The sequence below is a fragment of the Hyperolius riggenbachi genome, chromosome 7 (genome assembly GCF_040937935.1).
Source record: "Hyperolius riggenbachi isolate aHypRig1 chromosome 7, aHypRig1.pri, whole genome shotgun sequence".
In the NCBI taxonomy this organism is placed as follows: Eukaryota; Metazoa; Chordata; class Amphibia; order Anura; family Hyperoliidae; genus Hyperolius; species Hyperolius riggenbachi.
In genome coordinates, this window is record NC_090652.1 from 31,327,107 (window position 1) to 31,352,661 (window position 25,555).

General features: G+C 44.1%; 1 protein-coding gene across 3 annotated transcripts in view; it reads left to right on the top strand.

The window, feature by feature from the left end:
* The first annotated feature begins 147 nt into the window (after positions 1–147).
* Positions 148–25,555, top strand: part of LOC137524234 (sulfotransferase 1C1-like) — a 47,599-nt gene continuing 22,191 nt past the window's right edge. For 2 of the 3 annotated variants that reach the window (XM_068243857.1, XM_068243856.1), the window contains exons 1-4: positions 148–714; positions 23,104–23,278; positions 24,435–24,563; positions 24,636–24,733. In XM_068243857.1, coding sequence (XP_068099958.1) covers positions 23,113–23,278; positions 24,435–24,563; positions 24,636–24,733 — 393 coding nt within the window. In that variant the 5' untranslated portion in view covers positions 148–714; positions 23,104–23,112. The remainder of the gene's footprint in view (positions 715–23,103; positions 23,279–24,434; positions 24,564–24,635; positions 24,734–25,555) is intronic. The other variant, XM_068243855.1, reaches the window with a different exon arrangement.

Sequence of the window (25,555 nt, forward strand, 5' to 3'; positions counted from 1 at the left end):
TGCTAATCAGGAAGTAGAGCGTAGGAGGGAGACGTTGGGCCCCCCTCCCAGCGGCTGAGTCCCAATGTGGCCGTGGCTCCCCCCTCCATCACTGCTCCCCCCACCTGCCTGTGTAAACGGGGCTGAGCCCTGCCCTCCTCCAAGCTGTTGCTATGGCTATTCTTACGCCGCTGGCTCCTGACTTCTCTATGCTAGTATAGAGTCCCTGAATGACTATCTGCTGTTTCTGCATTCATGTCATCCCGTTGCTGCTCTGGGTTCTCAGAATTGGATGTTAGGCCTCTTCAGATAAACTGCCTCAGGAGGAGCAAAACAAGAAGAGTATTTTTCTCTTTTTTCAAACCTAGTGATCATGTGATAAGCAGTCTATGGGAAGAGGAAACGTTTATTAGTTTAAGTAATCCTGCCCTGGAATGTGTGGTAAAATATTATCCGCCCATTCTCCAATGACACATGAGAAGGGATAGGGCAAAGTGTGCGGCACGTTCCATTGTTAGCAGTGGAAGTAGTTGTAGCTGTCCTCATATTCACTCCACATGGAGGAACCACCCTCTGTGACGTAGTTGATATTTATGTTTAATTTGGACTCTAGTCAGCAGAGTCAGGAGGACACAGCAGGCTGAGGGAAGGCAGCACACATCAGGCAGGAATCAGACACCAGAGCCCAGAGCCTCTGCCTGGAGAGACACTGCTCGCACCACGGACCATCCAGATGTGAGTACACACAGGGCTTGTGGGAAAGGGGGGTGCAGAGCGGGGGGGCGCCAAGGTGGACTCCTGGACTGACTGCAGGAATACAACTGGATACAGCTGTGCTGGTGTGCCGTTATTGCATAACTGTAACGCTATGTGCAGAAAAGGATTAAGAAGAAATGGGGTCCTAGGCGAGATAGCAGTTTTTGCCCACCATTGATGGTCACCTGGCTTTTTTAGTAAGATTTTTTTAGCACCCACCAGGCCCCTAGACTCTCTCCAAGCCCTAGGCCAGGCATGGGCAAACTCGGCCCTCCAGCTGTTACTGAACTACAAGTCCCACAATGCATTTGCCTTTATGAGTCATGACTGTGGCTGTCAGACTACTGCAATGCATTGTGGGACTTGTAGTTCCTTAACAGCTGGAGGGCCAAGTTTGCCCATGCCTGCCCTAGGCAATGCCTAGGATTGCCTTGTGGATGATCCGACTCTGGGTATGTGTGGTTGCTGGAACAATCTCCCACCTGTAGGAATCCCGTAAACATCACCAATTTATAGAATGATGTCTCGTGTTACTCTATTAATGACGTGTGTTAAAACTTTGTTGATAAGACTACTTAACCCTCTAGCCGCCAAATACAGTAAAACTTTAACCACTTGCTGTCCCTAATGCTAGGCATACATGGTACGTTTCGTACCGTGTAATCGAGCCGCTGATGGCTCGATTGATAATTTCCGACTTGTCCGATGATCCTCCGGATCGATTCCGCGCTCGATACCGGTGGGCAGGACAAAAGAAAAAACGAACCGAAGATAAGGAAGTGCCCGTGGGGACAAGCGGGAATCGATCCTGGCACCCGCGGGGACGAGCGGGGACGTGCCGGAATCGAGACAGCAGCTCGATTACACGGGTAAAAACGTACCGTGTATGCCTGGCATAAGACATAAAAATAAGTCTCTGCACTCTCCTTCCCACAAAATCTTAGATAACACTGTTTATTTATCTCTAACCTGATAACATCACTACAGAGTTGTAAAGGAATGACTGCAAACCCCTCTCCTCCTCCCAGGGAATTCAATGGCAGAGTTAATTAGTAAACAAGTGTAAAATACACATTCCAGGAGCAGACAGTAGCAGATTGTATACATTACTTAATTGTTACATTTAATACATTATCAAAACAAATGAACTGTTTAAATAAACAGGAGGGATGACAAATAATATGTGTGGGTTTAATGTACAATAGAACTGTTTGCATTAAAGCTATAATGTATGAAAGTGGATACATTCTGTATTTTTTTCACTTTTTCCTTATTTTCCCTTTAAAATTCATAGAAAATAAGGTAATTACTAATAACAAATATCAGCCACAAAAAGCCTCAGCTGAGCTGAACTGTAAAAAATGACCAGGGTAGGGAAGTGGTTAAATGGCTGCAGGGCAGAATTTTTCCTGCCGCTGGGAAGTGTGCCTCCCCCAGCCTGGCAGGGTAAGCAGAGCGGGTGGCTGGGAGCTTTTATAATTTACCTGTCCAGACGGCTGGATCAGCTTCTTTTTACACCACCACGGCAGCGATGTAATCCCGACATGTCTTCTCTGTTCCGATCACATGATATGATGTGATCAGGTTCCAGGAGACTCTGTCAGCGTTACAGCGCCATCCTGTGGTGGAAGAGGGGTGATGGAAGGGTCTCTTCCCATCTCTTCCATCACCCCTCTTCTACCACCGTGTTGCGCTGTAATGCTGATATCATGTGATCGGATGGGATCGGGACCCAGAAGACATTTCAGAAGTTCAGAGCCGCTGGTGAAGGAAGAGAAGAATGGTAACTAACTGCTCCCTACCACCTGGTTAATTTGGCAGGGAGGCCGGCTGAAATCTATGTATGGATCCTTTCCAGGGAGTGCTTTTCTAAAGAATACAAGAGATACTGAGAATCCCCATCAAGGAGATGGACTTGTCCAAAACCTGTCAGATCTGTCAGATTTTAACTACCTACTGTAAGTGAGAGCAACATAGGAAAAAAGTAATGTATAATGCATCTCTGGGACAAATGTACTTCATATGTGTATCTATTTTAAATATTCTAATTTTTCACAATAGTGGTCCTTCAATAGGAGGAGGAGTTTAAAAGTAGGATAGCGGCGCAAGTAAGGGAAAAGCTGAATTTTATGCAAGCCGGAAAGAGATTAAATGCTGAGCAGGTGTGGCTATGGAAAAGGGGAGAAGGGACAACGTGCTAGACTAGGGAGTTGTAGAGAAGAGACTATATTCTGGGCAGATGTGAAAGTGGAGAAGGGATGAAGTGCTGGTCAGGTACAGAGAAGGCATAAAGCTGTGGTTGGGCACACCTCTGTGTAAGGTTGGGTGCTTGATATTGTGACCTAGGCAGTGTCACCAGCAAAGTCTTTCTCTAATATATCAGCACTAGAGATGTAGCGAACGGTTCCCAAACCGTTCGCCGGCAAACATCTCTGAATACATGGGGCTTTTACTACTTCCGGGTCGCTCTGACTCTCATGAACGTCATGAACGACGTCACACACATGCGCAGAGAGTGCCCGGCAACAGGAGCGCGATCTAGGACGTGCTTCGCCGGGCAGCGCAGGCGTACTACTCCGGGTCAGAGCGACCCGGAAGTAGTAAAAGCCCCAGAGATGTTCGCCGAGCGAACAGTTCGCAACATCTCTAATCAGCACACCAAGTTAGTTGGAATCAGGGCCGGCCTTAGGTTTCACAGCGCCCTGAGCGAAAACTGATTTTGGTGCCCCCCCTTCACACGTGTACACACAGGTCCATGTGCAACTCACCTTCTCTCCTGAGTTATCTCCTAGGACAGTGGTTCCCACTTCCCAACCTTTTTGAAGTCGTACATCACACCAAATGCTCAGATCTCCATGACACATCACATATATATAATAGAAAAATACTAATAACCACAATATGGATGGAAAGAGTGCATTATTCTGAATATACTTAAAAATTAAGGCTAGAAACTTTCAGGAATATTCATAAAATCAGTGGGACAGTCAACCCCCCCCCCCCAATTTGGAATGATAACACAGCACCAACAATTTTTAACCACGTGTTATAGCCGCAGAGTGTCCCCCCTCCCCCCCCCCAAAAAAAAGATGCCCTCAGACTCAGTATAGGTAGGTAGCCGGGTATAGGTGCCCCCAGTATAGGATCTCATGTGTTGGTGCCCTAAATATAAGTAGCCAGATATAGGTGTAGGTCTCCCCCCATAGGTAGCCAGGCATCAGTGCCTCCAGTATAGGCAGCCAGGTATTGGTGCCATCAGTATAGGTAGCCAGGAGTAGGTGTCCTCCCTCCATTAGATAGCCAGCTCTAGGTGCCCCCTTGGAAGCCAGCGCCCTGAGCGACCGCTCAGGTTGCTCAGGTCAAAGGCCGGCTATGGTTGGAATCACGCTCTTTATTGAACCATCTGTATCCACAAATAGTTAGCCTGATATATTGGAGAAAGAGAAGGGACCACATACTGGGTAGGTGTGCAGACAGAGAGAGGATTACATGCTGAGCAGGTGTGCAGACAGATAAAGGATTACATGCTGAGCAGGTGTGCAGACAGATAAAGGATTACATGCTGAGCAGGTGTGCAGACAGATAAAGGATTACATGCTGAGCAGGTGTGCAGACAGATAAAGGATTACATGCTGGGCAGGTGTGCAGACAGAGAGAGGATTACATGCTGAGCAGGTGTGCAGACAGATAAAGGATTACATGCTGAGCAGGTGTGCAGACAGATAAAGGATTACATGCTGAGCAGGTGTGCAGACAGATAAAGGATTACATGCTGAGCAGGTGTGCAGACAGAGAGAGGATTACATGCTGAGCAGGTGTGCAGACAGATAAAGGATTACATGCTGAGCAGGTGTGCAGACAGAGAAAGGATTACATGCTGGGCAGGTGTGCAGACAGAGAGAGAATTACATGCTGAGCAGTGTGCAGACAGATAAAGGATTACATGCTGAGCAGGTGTGCAGACAGATAAAGGATTACATGCTGAGCAGGTGTGCAGACAGAGAAAGGATTACATGCTGGGCAGGTGTGCAGACAGAGAGAGAATTACATGCTGGGCAGGTGTGCAGACAGAGAGAGAATTACATGCTGAGCAGGTGTGCAGACAGAGAGAGAATTACATGCTGGGCAGGTGTGCAGACAGAGAAAGGATTACATGCTGGGCAGTTGTGCAGACAGAGAGAGAATTACATGCTGGGCAGGTGTGCAGACAGAGAAAGGATTACATGCTGGGCAGGTGTGCAGACAGATAAAGGATTACATGCTGGGCAGGTGTGCAGACAGAGAGAGAATTACATGCTGGGCAGGTGTTCAGACAGAGAAAGGATTACATGCTGGGCAGTTGTGCAGACAGAGAGAGAATTACATGCTGGGCAGGTGTGCAGACAGAGAAAGGATTACATGCTGGGCAGGTGTGCAGACAGAGAAAGGATTACATGCTGGGCAGGTGCACAGACAGAGAGAGAATTACATGCTGGGCAGGTGTGCAGACAGAGAAAGGGTCACATGCTGGGCAGGTGCACAGACAGAGAGAGGATTACATGCTGGGCAGGTGTGCAGGCAGAGAAAGGATTACACGCTGGGCAGGTGCCCAGACAGAAGAAGGATTACATGCTGGGCAGGTGTGCAGACAGAGAGAGAATTACATGCTGGACAGGTGTGAAGACAGAGGAAGGATTACATGCTGGGCAGGTGTGCAGACAGAAGAAGGTTTACATGCTGGGCAGGTGTGCAGACAGAGAATGTATTACATGCTGGGTAGGTGCGCAGACAGAAAGAGAATTACATGCTGGGCAGGTGTGCAGACAGAAGAAGGATTACATGCTGGGCTGGTGTGCAGACAGAAGAAGGATTACATGCTGGGAGGGTGTGCAGACAGAGAAAGGATTACATGCTGGGCAGGTGTGCAAACAGAGAAAGGATCACATGCTGGGCAGGTGTGCAGACAGAGAGAATTACATGCTGGGCAGGTGCACAGAAAGAGAGAGGATTACATGCTGGGCAGGTGTGCAGACATAAGAAGAATTACATGCTGGGCAGGTGCGCAGAAAGAGAGAGGATTACATGCTGGGCAGGTGTGCAGACAGAGAAAGGATTACATGCTAAGCAGGTGCGCAAACAGAAGACGGATTACATGCTGGGCAGGTGTGCAGACAGAAAAAGGATTACATGCTGGGCAGGTGCACAGACAGAGAGAGAATTACTTGCTTGGCAGGTGTGCAGACAGAAGAAGGATTACATGCTGGGCAGGTGCACAGACAGAGAGAGAATTACTTGCTTGGCAGGTGTGCAGACAGAGAAAGGATTACATGCTGGGCAGGTGCACAGACAGAGAGAGAATTACATGCTGGGCAGGTGTGCAGACAGAGAAAGGGTCACATGCTGGGCAGGTGCACAGACAGAGAGAGGATTACATGCTGGGCAGGTGTGCAGGCAGAGAAAGGATTACACGCTGGGCAGGTGCCCAGACAGAAGAAGGATTACATGCTGGGCAGGTGTGCAGACAGAGAGAGAATTACATGCTGGACAGGTGTGAAGACAGAGGAAGGATTACATGCTGGGCAGGTGCACAGACAGAGAGAGAATTACATGCTGGGCAGGTGTGCAGACAGAGAAAGGGTCACATGCTGGGCAGGTGCACAGACAGAGAGAGGATTACATGCTGGGCAGGTGTGCAGGCAGAGAAAGGATTACACGCTGGGCAGGTGCCCAGACAGAAGAAGGATTACATGCTGGGCAGGTGTGCAGACAGAGAGAGAATTACATGCTGGACAGGTGTGAAGACAGAGGAAGGATTACATGCTGGGCAGGTGTGCAGACAGAAGAAGGTTTACATGCTGGGCAGGTGTGCAGACAGAGAAAGTATTACATGCTGGGTAGGTGCGCAGACAGAAAGAGAATTACATGCTGGGCAGGTGTGCAGACAGAAGAAGGATTACATGCTGGGCTGGTGTGCAGACAGAAGAAGGATTACATGCTGGGAGGGTGTGCAGACAGAGAAAGGATTACATGCTGGGCAGGTGTGCAAACAGAGAAAGGATCACATGCTGGGCAGGTGTGCAGACAGAGAGAATTACATGCTGGGCAGGTGCACAGAAAGAGAGAGGATTACATGCTGGGCAGGTGTGCAGACATAAGAAGAATTACATGCTGGGCAGGTGCGCAGAAAGAGAGAGGATTACATGCTGGGCAGGTGTGCAGACAGAGAAAGGATTACATGCTAAGCAGGTGCGCAAACAGAAGACGGATTACATGCTGGGCAGGTGTGCAGACAGAAAAAGGATTACATGCTGGGCAGGTGCACAGACAGAGAGAGAATTACTTGCTTGGCAGGTGTGCAGACAGAAGAAGGATTACATGCTGGGCAGGTGCACAGACAGAGAGAGAATTACTTGCTTGGCAGGTGTGCAGACAGAAGAAGGATTACATGCTGGGCAGGTGCACAGAAAGAGAGAGAATTACATGCTGAGCAGGTGTGCAGACAGAAAAAGGATTATATGCTGGGCAGGTGCGCAGACAGAGAAAGAATTACACGCTGAGCAGGTGTGCAGACAGAGAGAATTACATGCTGGGCATTGGGCAGGTGTGCAGACAGAAAAAGGATTACATGCTGGGCAGGTGTGCAGCCAGAGAAAGGATTACACGCTGAGCAGGTGTGCAGACAGAGAAAGGATTACATGCTGGGCAGGTGCGCAGACAGAGAAAGAATTACATGCTGGGCAGGTGTGCAGACAGAAAAAGGATTACACGCTGAGCAGGTGTGCAGACACAGAAAGGATTACATGCTGGGCAGGTGTGCAGACAGAGAAAGGGTCACATGCTGGGCAGGTGCACAGACAGAGAGAGGATTACATGCTGGGCAGGTGTGCAGGCAGAGAAAGGATTACACGCTGGGCAGGTGCCCAGACAGAAGAAGGATTACATGCTGGGCAGGTGTGCAGACAGAGAGAGAATTACATGCTGGACAGGTGTGAAGACAGAAGAAGGATTACATGCTGGGCAGGTGTGCAGACAGAAGAAGGTTTACATGCTGGGCAGGTGTGCAGACAGAGAAAGTATTACATGCTGGGTAGGTGCGCAGACAGAAAGAGAATTACATGCTGGGCAGGTGTGCAGACAGAAGAAGGATTACATGCTGGGCTGGTGTGCAGACAGAAGAAGGATTACATGCTGGGAGGGTGTGCAGACAGAGAAAGGATTACATGCTGGGCAGGTGTGCAAACAGAGAAAGGATCACATGCTGGGCAGGTGTGCAGACATAAGAAGAATTACATGCTGGGCAGGTGCGCATAAAGAGAGAGGATTACATGCTGGGCAGGTGTGCAGACAGAGAAAGGATTACATGCTAAGCAGGTGCGCAAACAGAAGACGGATTACATGCTGGGCAGGTATGCAGACAGAAAAAGGATTACATGCTGGGCAGGTGCACAGACAGAGAGAGAATTACTTGCTTGGCAGGTGTGCAGACAGAAGAAGGATTACATGCTGGGCAGGTGCACAGACAGAGAGAGAATTACTTGCTTGGCAGGTGTGCAGACAGAAGAAGGATTACATGCTGGGCAGGTGCACAGAAAGAGAGAGAATTACATGCTGGGCAGGTGTGCAGACAGAAAAAGGATTATATGCTGGGCAGGTGCGCAGACAGAGAAAGAATTACACGCTGAGCAGGTGTGCAGACAGAGAGAATTACATGCTGGGCATTGGGCAGGTGTGCAGACAGAAAAAGGATTACATGCTGGGCAGGTGTGCAGCCAGAGAAAGGATTACACGCTGAGCAGGTGTGCAGACAGAGAAAGGATTACATGCTGGGCAGGTGCGCAGACAGAGAAAGAATTACATGCTGGGCAGGTGTGCAGACAGAAAAAGGATTACACGCTGAGCAGGTGTGCAGACACAGAAAGGATTACATGCTGGGCAGGTGCAAAGAGAAAGGATTACATGCAAGGCAGGTGTGCAGGCAGAAGGATTACATACTGGGCAGGTGTGCAGACAGAGGAAGGATTACATACTGGGCAGGTGTGCAGACAGAGAAAGGATTACATGCAAAGCAGGTGTGCAGGCAGAAAAAGGATTACATGCTGGGCAGGTGTGCAGGAAGAGAAAGGATTGCATGCTGAGCAGGTGTGCAGACAGAGAGAGGATTACATGCTGAGCAGGTGTGCAGACAGAGAAAGGATTACATGCAAGGCAGGTGTGCAGACAGAGAAAGGATTACATGCAAGGCAGGTGTGCAGACAGAGAAAGGATTACATGCTGAGCAGGTGTGCAGACAGAAAAAGGATTACATGCTGGGCAGGTGTGCAGGCAGGGAGAGGATTACATGCTGGGCAGGTGTGCAGACAGAGAAAGGATTACATGCTGGGCAGGTGTGCAGACAGAGAAAGGATTACATGCTGGACAGATGTGCAGGCAAAGAAAGGACAACACGCTGGGCAGGGGGTGCAGACAGAGAGAGGATTACATGCTAGGCAGGTGCCCAGACAGAGAAAGGATTACACCTACACCTGGCTACCTATTCTTAAGGGCACCTATACCAGGCTACGTATACTGGGGGGCACCTATACCAGACTACCTATACTGGGGGTGGGGGCACCTTTGCCTGTCTACCTATACTGGGAGCACCTATACCAGACTACCTATACTGGGAGCACCTAAACATGTTTACCTATACTGGGGGCACCTATACCTCGATATCAATACTGGGGGCACCTTAACCTGACTACCTATACCGTGACCTAGGTACAGGTGCCCCAAATATAGGTAGCCAGGTACAGGTGCCCCTAGTATAGTTCTTTTTTTTTAAATATTCTGACCTTCAAATTATTATTATTATTATTTTTTTTTTTGGTGGAGGTCATCCAAAGTTTTTCAGAAGGGCCCAGGGATTTCTAGTTATGCCCCAGGATTACATGCTGAGCAGGTGCGCAGACAGAGAGAGGATTACATGAAATTCGATCCTCTAGTAAACTCCATCCAATCCCAGTCACTCAGTGACCAACTGTGTGAAGTTTGAGAACCCTGCCAATAACAGAGTAAGAATGGCTGCAGTATTTTTCCATGTAAAACATTTTTAGCTGTTATTTGCTCCGCCTACTTTTTCTGACATACAGTCACTCAATGACCAAGTTTATGAGCTTAAGGCCTCTTTCACAATAGGACGTTGCGTTTTGATGCAACGTTAAGGTCGCAATGCAAATTGCAACGCAACGCCCCAAAAAAGTCACAACGCAACTTAATGCCTTGTTATCACCGCATACAGTAGAGCCTACGGGCAATGAAAAGTATGCTTCCAAGTCATTACTGAGCATGTGCAAACAGTCTAACGCAGCTAATAACGTGTATAACGCACAGCATGCAGCACTTTCTAATAACACTACACATTACACACAAACGCAACGTGTGCACTGTGAATGTCGCACAGACTTCGTATTGCTGTGCGTTAGTCTGCGTTGAAACCTGATCTAATGTGCGACTTAACTTTCGCACTGTGAAAGAGGCCTTAGGGTCCTTGGTATCAATCCTTTGTGTATTCCCATAGAAATTAAACAAATCTAATTGGTTGTGTGTGGCTCCACCCCTTTTTCAAAATTTAAACCCCAGTCACTTAGTGACCAACTGTATTAGGTTTGATGCCTCTGCTATTAACCGTGTAAAAATGGCAGCAATTTAAATATTCCCCTTGAAAATCAATAGATGAATTTTGATTGGCTGTTATAGGCTCCACCCACTGCCATGAATATTATTCTTAGTCACCCAGTGACTAACTGTGCAAAGTTTGAGAACCCTGCCATTAACAGTGTAATAATGGCTGCAGTTTATAATTTCCCAGTGAAATTTGTTTTTGGGTCCGCTCACTTTTTGTAACCTGGACACACAGTCACTCATTGACCAAGTGTGTGAGCTTTCCGGTTCCTGGCATCAAAAATGTGTGAATGGAAGCAGTTTATCCATGAAAGAAATCTGATTGGCTGTTTGTGGCTTTGCCCACTTTAGTGAATTTTGACCCCAGTCACCCAATGACCGACTGTAGCAAGTTTGAAGCCCCTGCCATTAACAGTGTAAGAATGGCAGCACTTTAAATATTCCCCTTGAAAATTAATAGGTGAATTTTGATTAGCTGTTGTAGGCTTCACCCACTTTCCTGAATATTAATCCCAGTTACCCAGTGACAAAGGCTTCAATTCATCAAAGGGTGTTCGATAACAAAATCCCAGTCCTTAAAATACCGCATTCGGTATTTTACACTTCACTGTGCTGATTCATCAATATTTTCCCATGTGTGGTAGAGGTTCGTTAAGTTACCGAAGTACTACGGCCAGGGGCGCTTCTAGCCATCTTGGCACTCCAGGCGAGAAAACCTGTGGTGCCCCCCCCCCCATGGTGCCCTGACACGCTCCCCCATCCTCCCCCTTGTGGTTCCTCCCTATGAAAATAATCGTGATGCGGCTGCGTTTCACTGGAAAATAATCGTAATTCAGCTGCCACCCTGCTCTGCATGCCACAGACCCCGCGGGCTGAGTCCTAGGTTTGAACATTGGTTAGGGCAAAACCTGCATGGAGTTACTATCTTCCCCAGGAATTCATTTAGGCACTTCATATTCCCCAACATCCCTAAAACACACAACTGGTTTCTCCCAAAACAATTCTATATTGAAAATATTAGACTTTAACTATGGTGGGATTAGATTGTGAGCTCCTCTGAGGACAGTCAGTAACATGACTATGTACTCTGTAATGTGCTGCAGAAGATGTCAGTGCTATATAAATACATAATAATAATATGGTAGGACATTAGACTATGCCTATGGTAGGATTAGAGTGTGAGCTCCTCTGAGGACAGTCAGTGACATGACTGTACTCTGTAATGTGCTGCAGAGGATGTCAGTGCTATATAAATACATAATAATAATATGGTAGAACATTAGGCTATGACTATGGTGGGATCAGATTGTGAGCTCCTCTGAGGACAGTCAGTAACATGACTATGTACTCTGTAATGTGCTGCAGAAGATGTCAGTGCTATATAAATACATAATAATAATATGGTAGGACATTAGACTGTGACTATGGTAGGATTAGAGTGTGAGCTCCTCTGAGGACAGTCAGTGACATGGCTATGTACTCTGTAATGTGCTGCAGAAGATGTCAGTGCTATATAAATACATAATATTAATATGGTAGGACATTACACTATGACTATGGTAGGATTAGAGTGTGAGATCCTCTGAGGACAGTCAGTGACATGACTAGGTACTCTGTAATGTGCTGCAGGAGATGTCAGTGCTATATAAATACATAATAATAATATGGTAGGACATTACACTATGACTATGGTGCGATTAGATTGTGAGCTCCTCTGAGGACAGTCAGTAACATGACTATGTACTCTGTAATGTGCTGCAGGAGATGTCAGTGCTATATAAATACATAATATTAATATGGTAGGACATTACACTATGACTATGGTAGGATTAGAGTGTGAGCTCCTCTGAGGACAGTCAGTGACATGACTATGTACTCTGTAATGTGCTGCAGGAGATGTCAGTGCTATATAAATACATAATAATAATATGGTAGGACATTACACTATGACTATGGTGCGATTAGATTGTGAGCTCCTCTGAGGACAGTCAGTAACATGACTATGTACTCTATAATGTGCTGCAGAAGATGTCAGTGCTATATAAATACATAATAATAATAATAATATGGTAGGACATTAGACTATGCCTATGGTAGGATTACAGTATGAGCTCCTCTGAGGACAGTCAGTGACATGACTATGTACTCTGTAATGTGCTGCAGAAGATGTCAGTGCTATATAAATACATAATAATAATATGGTAGGGCATTAGATTATGACTATGGGGGGGGGGCGTGGCTGGCTGCAGAGCTTAATGGCTGCCTGAGACCAGAGCTCTGTGCCTAGAGACCCAGGAAAGCGACTAAAAAGCATTCTAAGGTGCCCCATTTTCACACTGAAAGATGGCTGAATACCTGGAGAGTGACTGGCAATACAGGAGAACCAAATCTGGAAGGAATTACAGCTCCCCAGCGCTGAGAAAGCTGTCCTCCTTCTACACAGAGGAAAAGCAAGATGGCCACCGCTACAGCAGCAGGGAGGCCATGGAGAGATCAGCCCTGAGAACACCACCTCCTCTGGAACAAAGAAACAGGTTTGCTCCCCTCCATACCCCACATCCAAGAGGGCATGAAGCGCTGTATGAGGAGGACAGCGAAGAAGAGGATTTCCAGCGGCAGAGGAAGGTCAAGAAAAGCCGGGAGAGGAGCCCTCTGAAGCCTGGACCCACAGTAAGACATCAGGCCGATCAGGAGAACCAGGAGACGCAGGTACCGCTGGACGAACGTTTCCCGCTGAACGAAGGTTTCCCGCTGAACGAACGTTCGCACGAAAGTTCGCACGAACGTTCTGTTAACGAACGGAAAGAACGTTCCCTTACCCTAAGCGTACATTCCCCCTCTCCAGGCGTACAAATGGTCGCATCAACCAGACAAATGGATCCACAGCATCTAGGAGTACAAAATGATGCATTAACAAGGGGAATACCTCAAACTTTACATAATCTGAAGGGAATACAATCCTATAAGCGCACACTGGTACCAGACCCTCTGGAATCCTTCCCGGCCACAGATCAACCGGTCTCACAACAGTTCTTTAAGGACTTTATGTTATCATTCCGATCGGTGATACAAGATGACATTGGTGAAGTTCGGAGTGATCTACATCAACTGGCAGGTCATGTTTCACAAATTGCAGGAGAGACTGACTCCAGGATTTCCAAACTAGAAAGATGCATTGAAGAGATGACCCTGGCCCATAACCATCTGGTTGATGCACATAAGAACTTGCAACAACAAAACCATTGGATGAAAGAAAAGATATCCGATAATGAGGACAGAAATCGTCGCAACAACATTAAAATCAGGGGAGTACCCGAAACAGTGGGCAGTGACGACCTCAAAGACTTTGTCAAGGACATCCTCAAAACCACTGTGCCGGAATTAAAGGAAAGTGAACTTACAATAGATAGGGCTCACCGTCTCCCAAAGCCTACTCATGTGGCAAAACATCTGCCACGTGATGTAATTACACGCATTCACTTCTACCATGCCAAAGAAAAACTCCTCTCATCAACCAGAGGAGGGAGAAAACTACCTAATCCATACCAGGACCTTGTCTTATACCAAGACCTATCTCAAGCGACTCTTCAAGCCAGGAGGAAGTTTGCAGAAATCACCACGACCCTACGCCATAGGAAAATCCCCTACTCGTGGGGATTCCCTCCAAAGCTATTGATAACTGACAACGGAGTTACATATGCTGCAAAGAACCCCAAAGAGGCATACAACCTACTAGCAAGATGGGATATACCTATCTTCATACCGAAAGATCCAAAAAAAGACAGACCAATATACCAGGTCACCCTGTCAAAGCAGCTATCATCCCCGAGACAGCTGCCCAGGAATGACACTCAACAATCAATGGACACTACACCATTACCATCCCAAGCAGAAAAAGAGAAAGATGCAGGGGACACCTCTGAAACCTGAGAAGATGGGTATCTGCCACAGACTTTTTACCCCACCTGGAAACCTTTCTCAATAGGACACACCATCTTCTTGTCCCTATAAGAGAACGGTTTACTCTTGTTCCACATTGTGGACTTCACCAGTTAAGTCCTTATTTAAGATTCAGACTATTCAGTCTGATCTAATTGGACTCTAGTTACCACTGTTTATCATATTTTCCTTCCCTTCTTTTTCTGAAGAGAAGGACTCCCCCCTTTTTAGTAGATAACGGAAGGTAAAACCGGATGCCTTTTTGTTTTCTACTCAAACATCTACTTCTACATGTTATGTGTTTTATATTTCAATATTTCATATTGTTGTCTCATTTAGACCACTTAAACAAGGTACAGATTGTTCTTTTAGGGATCTTAACAGATGCTCCAGGACTGATCGACATGGGTAAGTACAATTGCATTACTATAGAAAATAAATGCCACAAATATGCAAGATAGTTTCAATTAATGTGAGAGGGCTGAACTCCCACAGAAAAAGGTTCCTCATGCAAAAACTTATCAAAGAACACAAAGCTGATATTGTCTGTCTCCAGGAGACACATCTAAATAAAAAAGGTGCAGAGGAGTTAAAAATTCATGGCTATACACAACTATATCATGCTGTTCTAAAAACAGATAAGAAAAAAGCTGGAGTGTGTTTAGCAATAAAAGACACATTGGGATTGGTGGTAGGTGAGTCATTTGCAAGTGATGATGGCAGAATGGTCATGGTTAAAGGTACCATTAATACTAGAGAATTTACATTTGTAAATCTCTACGCCCCTAATGATCAACAAATCAAATTTATAAACAAAAAATTAAGAAAAATAGACACTTTCACCAAAGGTTCCTTATTTATCACTGGAGATTTCAACGCGGTAGTAGATCCTATGATGGACTGTACCTCTAATACCAGAAAAACATATTCAATTCTGCAACCAACCTTACTCAATTTTGAATTATACGATACATGGAGATGTATGAATCCTAAGCAGAAAGAATTTACTTATTTCTCATCAGTTCATAAATCCTTTACCCGTATAGACCTCTGCCTAACAGACAGATTCACCATACCATTAATCACAGATGTGAAGATAGATCCTAGAATTTGGTCGGACCATGCACCTTTGATTGTATCCTTTAAACTTCAAGACTCCCCCACACTACCACATATTTGGAGAATGAATAAATTCACCTTAAATTCTGAGCATAGCTCTGATATTATTAAGAAAGAAATGAACACCTATTTTGACATTAATGACACACAAGATGTATCCAGAGCAACAATATGGAATGCCCACAAGGCCTTCATCAGGGGAATCTTTATAAAACAAGGATCCATTCAGAAGAAAAAATTGAGGGAACATACTGATTCACTATTAAAACAAATCAAATCCCTAGAAAAAGAAATCTACGTTAATAAAAAAACAGAGTTAATCCCAGAACTAGAAACTATAAGACAGGAAATAGCCGATACCATGTACTACAACTATGATAAATGGCGAACAATTCTTAAAGAGAATTGGTATCATGAAAGTAATAAAGCCGGTAAAATAATGGCCCGTAGAATAAAAGGTAAAAGAATTTACCAACGAATAGTAAAAATTAGACATCCCCAAACAAAAACAGTTGTCCATCATCCACAAGAAATAGCTGACGCTATGGCCAATTATTATGAAACTTTATATAACCTAGGGAAAGATACCAACACCCATATACCATCTCCCCAAGAAATTGATAATTACTTAGACAAAATACAACTACCATCATTGTCTGACTTCGAACAGAAATATCTATCAGTACCCTTCCATGAGCAAGAAATCACCTCAGCTATAAGCTCCTTGAAACTAGATAAAGCCCCTGGACCAGATGGTTTCCTTAATGACTATTTCAAAAAATACATTAGCATTTTAATAAAACCCCTTAAAAATTTCTTTAATGAAGCAGTATCACAAGGTCAATTTCCTAAAGAATCATTAATGGCGCACATATCTACCATCCCTAAGGAGGACAAAGATCCTTCGGACCCAAGTAATTACAGGCCGATATCATTATTGAATACGGATATAAAGATATTCTCTAAAGTCATTGCCAACAGACTAGCTCCTCTTATCCCTAATCTTATTCACCCCGATCAAGTGGGATTTACAAAAGGCAGGTCCACTGATGACGGTACTCGGAAGGCAATTGCTCTGATACATAAGGTAGGACTCTGTCGAGCGCCTACCCTTCTAATTTCATTGGATGCGGAAAAGGCGTTCGACAGAGTCAACTGGTTATACCTGAATAAGGTACTTACAAAATTTGGAATACCTGAATTCCTCCATAAGGCCATATTATCTTTATACACTCACCCCTCAGCTAAAGTAACTACGTCAGGTACTCTATCCCACTCTTTTGATATACACAATGGTACTCGCCAGGGCTGCCCCCTCTCACCTATAATATTTAATTTAACCTTAGAGCCCCTAGCCCAAAGTTTAAGAAACAATTCTCAAATCTATGGAATCAAGCACAACCAAACAGAGACTAAATTAGGCTTATACGCCGACGATATAATTATGTTCCTTCAGAAACCTTTAATATCATTGCCCAATGCAAATGCAGAACTAGCTCTTTTTTCACAAATCTCATACTATAAGATTAACCAAAAGAAAACGGTAATACTTCCATGCAATGTCCCTCAGGAAACTAAAGACCAACTCAAGACAATGTGTGATTATACATGGAATGATAAAACTATTAAATACTTAGGTATCCAACTGACCCCTTTATTAAACCAATTATATAAAGAAAACTATACACCCTGGCTGAAAAAGTTTAAAGAAAAATTAGAATCTCTTGCTAAGATAGAATATTCATGGCTAGGTAAGGCCTCAGCATTTAAGATGATGATCTTACCTCAGCTCTTATATTTGTTTAGGAATGTTCCTATCAAAGTTCCTCAACATTTTCTTAATTCACTACAGAAATTACTTAATAAATTTATCCTACATGATAGGAAGTCTAGATTCTCCCATAAAATTTTAACTTCACATATTTCTAACCTAGGTTTGGGAGTACCCCATATTGGAATGTACTACAGAGCAGTTGTTCTAGATCAGACTAGACCAATTTGGAATAAGGAAAACATTAAACAATGGATGAATATAGAAGAAGATCAACTTTTTAGAGGATCTTATGAGCTATTTCTAAAATCTAGATTGGTCTGGAAACTTACATCACATATTAAAAACCCACTGATAGCTAACTCCATAAACCTTTGGAAAGAGGTAGTAAAATTATGCAAGAAAGACCCCTTATCTATAGATCTAAAAACACCTCTAAAGACCTTATGTACAGTTATCAAGAATATAAACTTGGAAAAGTGGATCTTGTCAGGCATAGAATACATAGAAGATATATTAGAAAACTCGATAATCAGATCCTTTAACTCACTAAAATTAATATATAATATCCCGGAATCAGAAGAAAATTTATATAACAAAATTAAAAACTTTCTAGACAAGCACCCATATACTCCAATTACCTTAACCCCTCAAATAAAGAAACTTATTCAGCCAGAAGGTGCTGTACTAAAAGGTACATCAACAATCTATAAAACTCTAGTAACTTTGAAAGATCCAATGCCTCAATGGCAGATTATTAAATGGCAGGACTATCTTAAGAGGGACATTGATATGGAAGACTTGGAGATGACACTTAAATCTGTTAAGAAGTCATCACACTGTACCAATCACCATGAGAATTTGCTTAAAGTAATCTGGCAATGGTACTTAACACCGGATAAAATTGCCAAGTTTGACACCAAAACCTCCCCCCTATGCTGGAGAAAATGCGGACTGGTGGGTACCATCGACCACATCCTTTGGAATTGCCCTAAATTGGGAAAACTTAGAGATGACATTGGAAAATTCCTGAAGAAACTCCCTATGTCAATCCAGACAATCCCTGCTGAAATGGCCTTACTGCATTTGGGAACCAGAGACTTGCCTCCTCAGGAAAGATTAATATATGACCATATCTTTATCACAACCAGAAATCATATAGCTATTTCCTGGAAAACAGGCACGATTCCCACAATTGAACAAATTCTTAAGACAGTAGAATCAAACCTGTTAGCAGAAAAATCGTGGGCAATCAAATGTGGAAGTGTGAAATCTTTCCTGAAAAAAGCAAGTCTCTGGCCTACGGTATACAAAAGATCTAGACTCGTGGTATTTTAGAATTCTCTTATTCTGAAAGATCTTAATGATTTGGTATGCCTTGTTCCTTCTTTCAGCTTTCAGCTCTCTCACAGATAGACAGATAGTAAGATAGAGAAGAATATATGTGTGGCCTATGTAAGATCAGTCCTGGACGTCCTATACCTATTTTTATAACCTATATTAACTAAACTAACAGCTGTATCGACAAACGAGAGATAACAATGAGACATGACATGTGATGTAATAGAATAGATCTGTTTTGTTTTGTTTTGTTTAGACTAGTTTTGTTTAGTTTTGTTTTATAAACAATATTATAAGACACAAACATCTTATACAGAATACAGAATATTGTAGAAACTAGCTCCACTATATAAAGATTTGGATCTACACATATCCCAGCAAAATATCAACAAATAATAAATGTCACATGCTTATGTCATGTAACATATATAATTCATATGATGTTATTTCTCTATTTAATCTTATACACCTAAAACATTGTGCTATTCTATGCAAAGGAGTTCTCCCCTGGAGTCTCTGTAGGGTGGTGAAAGTCCCCCATTCTCCAGGGTTCGAGATATCCTGAGTTGTAAGAATCTCTTAAGCTGCACAGTTTATAATTCCTCATCCCTTTATTTCAATACAAGAGATAGAAAACATCTAACACAAACCTTATAGACCTAAATAGAATATCTATATGATATACAAATCTATAATATACATTAAACAACCCTAATTAATATCTAGATCCTACACATAGATAGATAGGACTTTATAATATTCATTAACCTTAATAATTACACAGTTCACTAACGCCAAGACAATGCCTTGGCTTATATTGACAAAATTCAATCACTGTGTTTAGAACTACACCTAGTCATAATACGTTGAGAATAATTACTTGATATAATACATTATAGGTAATGTTGTACTGAATTATTGATTCTGCTTTATATTATTTTGTAATACACTGTTATGACATTTATATAGATATGTTATGTAAGGAAATTTCAAAACATTTTAAACTTTTTCTGAAATGTTTGTCAATTATCTTTGCAAAAATCATAATAAAAACTATTGTTTAAGATTATGACTATGGTAGGATTAGAGTGTGAGCTCCTCTGAGGACAGTCAGTGACATGACTATGTACTCTGTAATGTGCTGCCGAGGATGTCAGTGCTATATAAATACATAATAATAATATGGTAGGACATTAGGCTATGACTATGGTAAAATTAGATTGTGAGTTCCTCTGAGGACAGTCAGTGACATGACTATGTACTCTGTAAAGTGCTGCAGGAGATGTCAGTGCTATAACAAAACTTAATTATCACTTGTATATGAACAATTATCCATTATTGTACCTTTGTAAGAACCTTATAAACCATTGGGAGATCTACAATTACCAGCATTTCTTTGTGAAGATGAACTATAATTCCATACATGACACATACATAATCACAGTAGGACATGCTGGTACCTGTAGTTCCCCAGTGTGCACTGCAGTCTATGATTTGGTCAAAGAATAGGCAGCCTGATCAGCATCTTATACAGCAAGTCACTCTATTCACATCCTGACTTCTGATGACCTGGTCTCCTGCTGTGCTTCCCCCTCCCTGAGCTGCAGCCAGAATTTAACCTTTTGTGTGCTCAATCAGTGACTAAAGCTTTTCATTTAGCTAGCAGTCCTGCTATTCACACGGTACCTTATCAGTCTGGAAGCCATCACATTCAGGTGATCGGGTCTGGTGAGGATATAAAAATGTCCCTAGTGCTGCAAAGTCAGTGCCCAGTAACGTAACTGTCTGGGGATTGATTTTCGCTAGCTGGAGCTCTGCACTCCTGGCATGTCTTTCATGCCTTATTATTACCTCCTCCAACAGACATGCTCTTCTGCTGTGTTTACGTTTCCTCTTTGGCACAGGGAGGGGCGGGAGCCTCCAGCAGTCACACAGACACACTCTAGATCTGGAGACAACACCAACATTAGGGAATGCCATACAAAGTGTTGTAGACAAAAGTTTGTAGATTCCTTATTTGAGGCTGAGCAGTAGAGGCTTTCATTAGAACTTTTTATCTCCGTTCCCTGAGTTTTCAGCCTCTAAGGACAGGAAAAATAAACCTTTTTTCCCTCAAAGCCAAGCCGCCCTGCAATAAATCTGGCGCTCTAGGCAATTAGCTGGTCAGCTGGTCTCTAGGAGCGCCTCTGACTACGGCTTCAGTTCATCAAAGGCTGTTAGATAACAGCAGAGTGGTGCAGAGCAGCTTGGAATGTCCCTGTGTTGTTACAAGCTGATTACAATAGAAGGCATCCAGACATCCCTTTACATGTAAACGTGTTATATTTACTGTTACTTATACTGCCTCTGCTGCTCTGAATCTGTCCATCAGTCTTTCTTAACATTTTACTTATTTGCCACAACGTAGATAAACTTCCTGGAGACATTACAAATGCCATGCTTGGTGATTTCACCACTTGCATCTTTGCATATTCAAACAGGGACTCAAAGGGTTAAAAGACCGAAGGACATCTGGGGATATCTTTTGTCCCGTTCTCTCTGCTCACTGCCTGGTGGGTCTGAAAGCTTGTGTGAAGAAGCCTGTGACCTATCAGCACCTATCAGCGGCACTTGCAGGAGAACAGGGGCTGTTTCTATTGGCTGCCTGCTCCTGTTAATCATGAAAACATTCACACAGAAGGCTTTCGAAGCCTGTAAGGACAGGGGAGAGCTGGAGATCAACACCGAATGTGCTAGCGAATGTGGTAACCTTGATGAATTAACATTTACTGACATTTGCTGACATGTGTTGAGCACAAGTCGGTAATTTATCTCATTGCTCTGTCATTTCAGCTTCTCATTCGGTAACAGCTTTGATGAATTAACATTTTCTTAAGTCCTCCGTTAACTCAGCTGTTTTCAGCATTACCGAATGCGGTAATGCTTGATGAATTGAAGCCAAAGTGTGGCAAGTTTGAAAACATTGCGATTAACAGTGTAAGAATGGCTGCAGTTTACATTTTCCCATCGAAAATGAATGGCTGAAATATGATTAGCTGTTTTATGCTCCGCCCACTTTTCCTGGATTTGTAACCTCGGTCACCAAGTGACCAACTGTGCCATGTGTGGGGACTCTGGCTTGATTACTGTGGGAATGGCAGTCTTCTGGCAATCTGATTGGATGTTTGTAGCTCCGCCCAGGTGTGCAGGTGGGACATGAGACCCCCAGAACATATCATCCCAGGTAGTAAGGGGTCTGTATACCAAGTTTCGTTGAAATTGGTTAAGACGTTTTTGCGTGATCGCGGCGCATACATACATCCATCCGATTTTATACAGTGGTTTGCAAAAGTATTCGGCCCCCTTGAAGTTTTCCGCATTTTGTCATATTACTGCTACAAACACGAATCAATTTTACTGCAATTCCATGTGAAAGAGAGTACATAATCATGTCACTGACTGTCCTCAGGAGCACATGATGTAATGCTACCATAGTCATAGTCTGATGCCCTTTTTACATTTACCAATATTTTACTATGGTCATTACCACGATAAATATTTCTTAATTATATTTTGTGCCCGATTTATGGCAGTATTTATCGTTTAGACTTATTTTAGCTTCACCCAGTGCCCAGTTTACCTTGTGCCTGTATATCATGCACATGTTCATACTCCTCAAAAAAATAAAATAATTGTTTTAGCATGGAATATGAATAACATTTAAATATCCAGTGTACTGTATATGATCTTTAAAGAGAAACTCCGACCAAGAATTTAACTTTATCCCAATCAGTAGCCGATACCTCCTTTTACATGAGAAACATAATGATTTTCACAAACAGACCATCAGGGGGCGCTGTATGACTGATTTTGTGCTGAAACCCCTCCCACAAGAAGCTCTGGTACCGTATGGTACTCTGGGCAAACTGCCACAATGTAACAATGTTCACAGACAGGAAATGGCTGTTTACAGCTGTCTGTAAAGCCAGAACAGCTAGAAACAGGTACATAACCTGCCCACAGAAAAATGTCACCATGTAATACATGTCAGAATGTGAATCTGGGAGAGGAAAGATTTTACAATGAGCAAACATTGCCTAAATCATTTATACATAATTATGGTAAAAATAAAGCACTTTTTTATTACATTATTTTCACTGGAGTTCCTCTTTAAAGCAGTAGGAAAAGCCATACTATTCCAGGAAATAACACACATATAAGTATTTCCTCCGTTACTATTTTTTTCTCCTAGAAACTTCACTGTCATATCTAGCTTGCTTTGTAATCACATGTGAGCACAGCATAGATCAGATTTCAGCACCTTACACTGAACTGCCTTCAGCCAATCAGAAGCATAAATGTGGGAGGGGAGAAAACAAGCTTCCCTCTCATCAGTAATGTACCAAATAGAGCCAGGCTGACTAAGATAAGATTCATCACAGCAGAAACTTGTATGATTATATTGGAATGCGTGCAATGCAGGGTCAGGTTGCAGGCTGCATAATAAACGCAGAGCAGTGGGTAAATGGAATTTGATTTTATGGCTGACAATCCTGCTTTAACTGGTGTTCCTCCTGCAGATTGCACAGATGGATGTTACCACCAGTCATACACCAGAAGCTGTATTCCAGAGATTCACCCTGCTCTCAGTTCAAGGGGTGCCCCTTCTGAGGCCTATCGCTGAAGCATGGGAACCGGTGGTGGATTTCAAGGCCAAGCCAGACGATATTGTCATAGCAACGTATCCCAAGGCAGGTAAGTCAGGCTGCAGGCAACAGCGATATTGGGTTTATGTTTTCTATCTAAGGGTGCTCATACATTAATTGATATTGTAGCCCTATCCACCTTTCAATTGGCTAATTTTGGTTGAATGGATCGAATGGAAATTGCGGAAAGTTGGGTGCCTGGCGCTAACAGCGTTCGACAAGGGTGTGGCTAGCCCCAAAGATCAGTGGCACGTGCCCCGGATCTATTCTGGGGTTCCCCGGATGTCCCCCAGGCTGTCAGCCTTTGTCCCTTAATGGCAGGCATGCTGGTAACTGTGGTGCATCAATTGGGGCTATGCTGGGTGCTGTGGTGCCTCTATGTAGGTATACTGGGTGCTGTAGTGCTATGCTGGGCACTGTGATGCCTTCATGGGGGCATGCTGGTAGCTGTGGTTCTTCTATGGGGGCATGCTGGGAGCTGTGGTTCTTCTATGGGGCATGCTGGGAGTTGTGGTGCCTCTATGAGAGGCCCATGGGAGCATCGGAGAGGGTCCGCTAGAAGGTCAGGGAATGCTATGGGGATGGGGCTGCCAGACAACCCGCTAAGCAGAAAGCCAGACCAGTCAGCACAGATTGCCTAGAAAAATCACTTCAAAAAGCGCTGAGCGTTTGCGACTACACTAGCGCTTTTTGGTGTGCTCTGGCTCTAAGATGCACACCAATATTTTTTTTTGCCAAAATATCTCTCAATATGTTGATGGATGTGGCATGTTGTGCTATAGATTTGAATCTGCTGGGGAGTACGGTCGTAAGGGGGCCCAGAGCTGTGGGGGCCCAAACTACTAACCTTCCCTTCCTCTGATACAGGGAGCTATACATCAGATCAGATGCTATTGTGGCTACACTTGTGATGGGTGAGAAGATCATGATAGCCACACTTGTTTTATGACCCTCATGGGCCCCAAGGCTGTGAAGGTCGTCAAGGGAAGGGGTGTGAAGGTTGGGGGGGGGGTTGTGGTCCCATCAAAGTTTTGTTGGGGGGACCCATGAATTGCAGTTACGCCACCGTATGGCCTGCTGTACAGTAAGAGGCTAGGGAATTGTTTGTAAATACTCAACGCTTAGAACTATTTATAGAGCTACACATCAGAGGCTGCTTTTTTTTTCTCTTATAATCTCTAAGTTTTCTTCTGAGATCCTTCTAGGCACCACGTGGACACAAGAGATTGTGGACTGTATAATGAACGGTGGGGATGTTGAGAAGACTAAACGTGCTCCGACCCACATCCGCTCTCCCTTCCTAGAGATCTGTGATCTTCCCCCTATGCCGTCCGGTAAGGATGGATCACCTTTACCCGTTTATTAAACCTTTGTCTCCATGTTGATGAAATGATTCTTTCTTTCAGGTGTTGACCTCTTGGAGAACACTCCGTCTCCCCGGCTAGTGAAGACCCACCTGCCCTATCAGCTGATGCCAAAGTCTTTCTGGGAGCAGAAGTGTAAGGTAAGCGAGAGGGAACCAAATCTGCCCTAGAGTTGCCAGTTACCCAGGAGAGGCGGAATGTGTGGACATGATACAGAATGCCAAAGGTACCGAGAAATGCCTACAAAGTGCATGAAGCAACCCTGAAGCAAGTATTAAAAAAAAAGTTCTATATTTACCCATGTAGAGGGAAGGCTATGGATCCCATGGAGACTTCTCTGTCCTTGCTATGTCTCCTCCTTCCACCAATGTGCCGCAAAATTCTCACCTTCGGGACTCCTCCAGAGGCTTCAAAAGTACTCATGTCCGCGTTCAAAGATGGGCACATCCGCAGTGGCGCAGCTACAGACCTCGGGGAGCTGATGCAGAAGGCGGACCCGCACCCCCCTTAACTAAATAATGTGCAAATGGCAGCGATTACACTGACAGGGAGAGCGGCTCATTGCACATCCATGGCAGCAGAAGCAGGGCAGCGGCGATTGTATGGTGGGGGAGAGCGGCTCATTACACAGCCGTGTATGCGAAGAGAGAGCTGTCTCCACAGAATGCCTGCAGGGCGGAGAGTGCAGGGGCTTTTTGAAGTGACTGCACTGGAGGAACAGGTTACAGCGCGAGTTGTCACAGGCTTGGCAGTTACGGAGAGCCAGGCAGGAGATGGGGAAAGGACTATACCATCTGTTACTTAGTTTACCTGTCAAGGCCTCCCCTATGCTGACTTTCTGTAACGATCCGCTCAGCTGCCTGCGCAGGCAGGCAGCCTTTTTATCATTATTCAGGTCTGCATGCTGCAGGACTCTGGAAAGTAGACCTTCTGTCAGTTTTGCAGCTTGTGCTTGCTGAGGA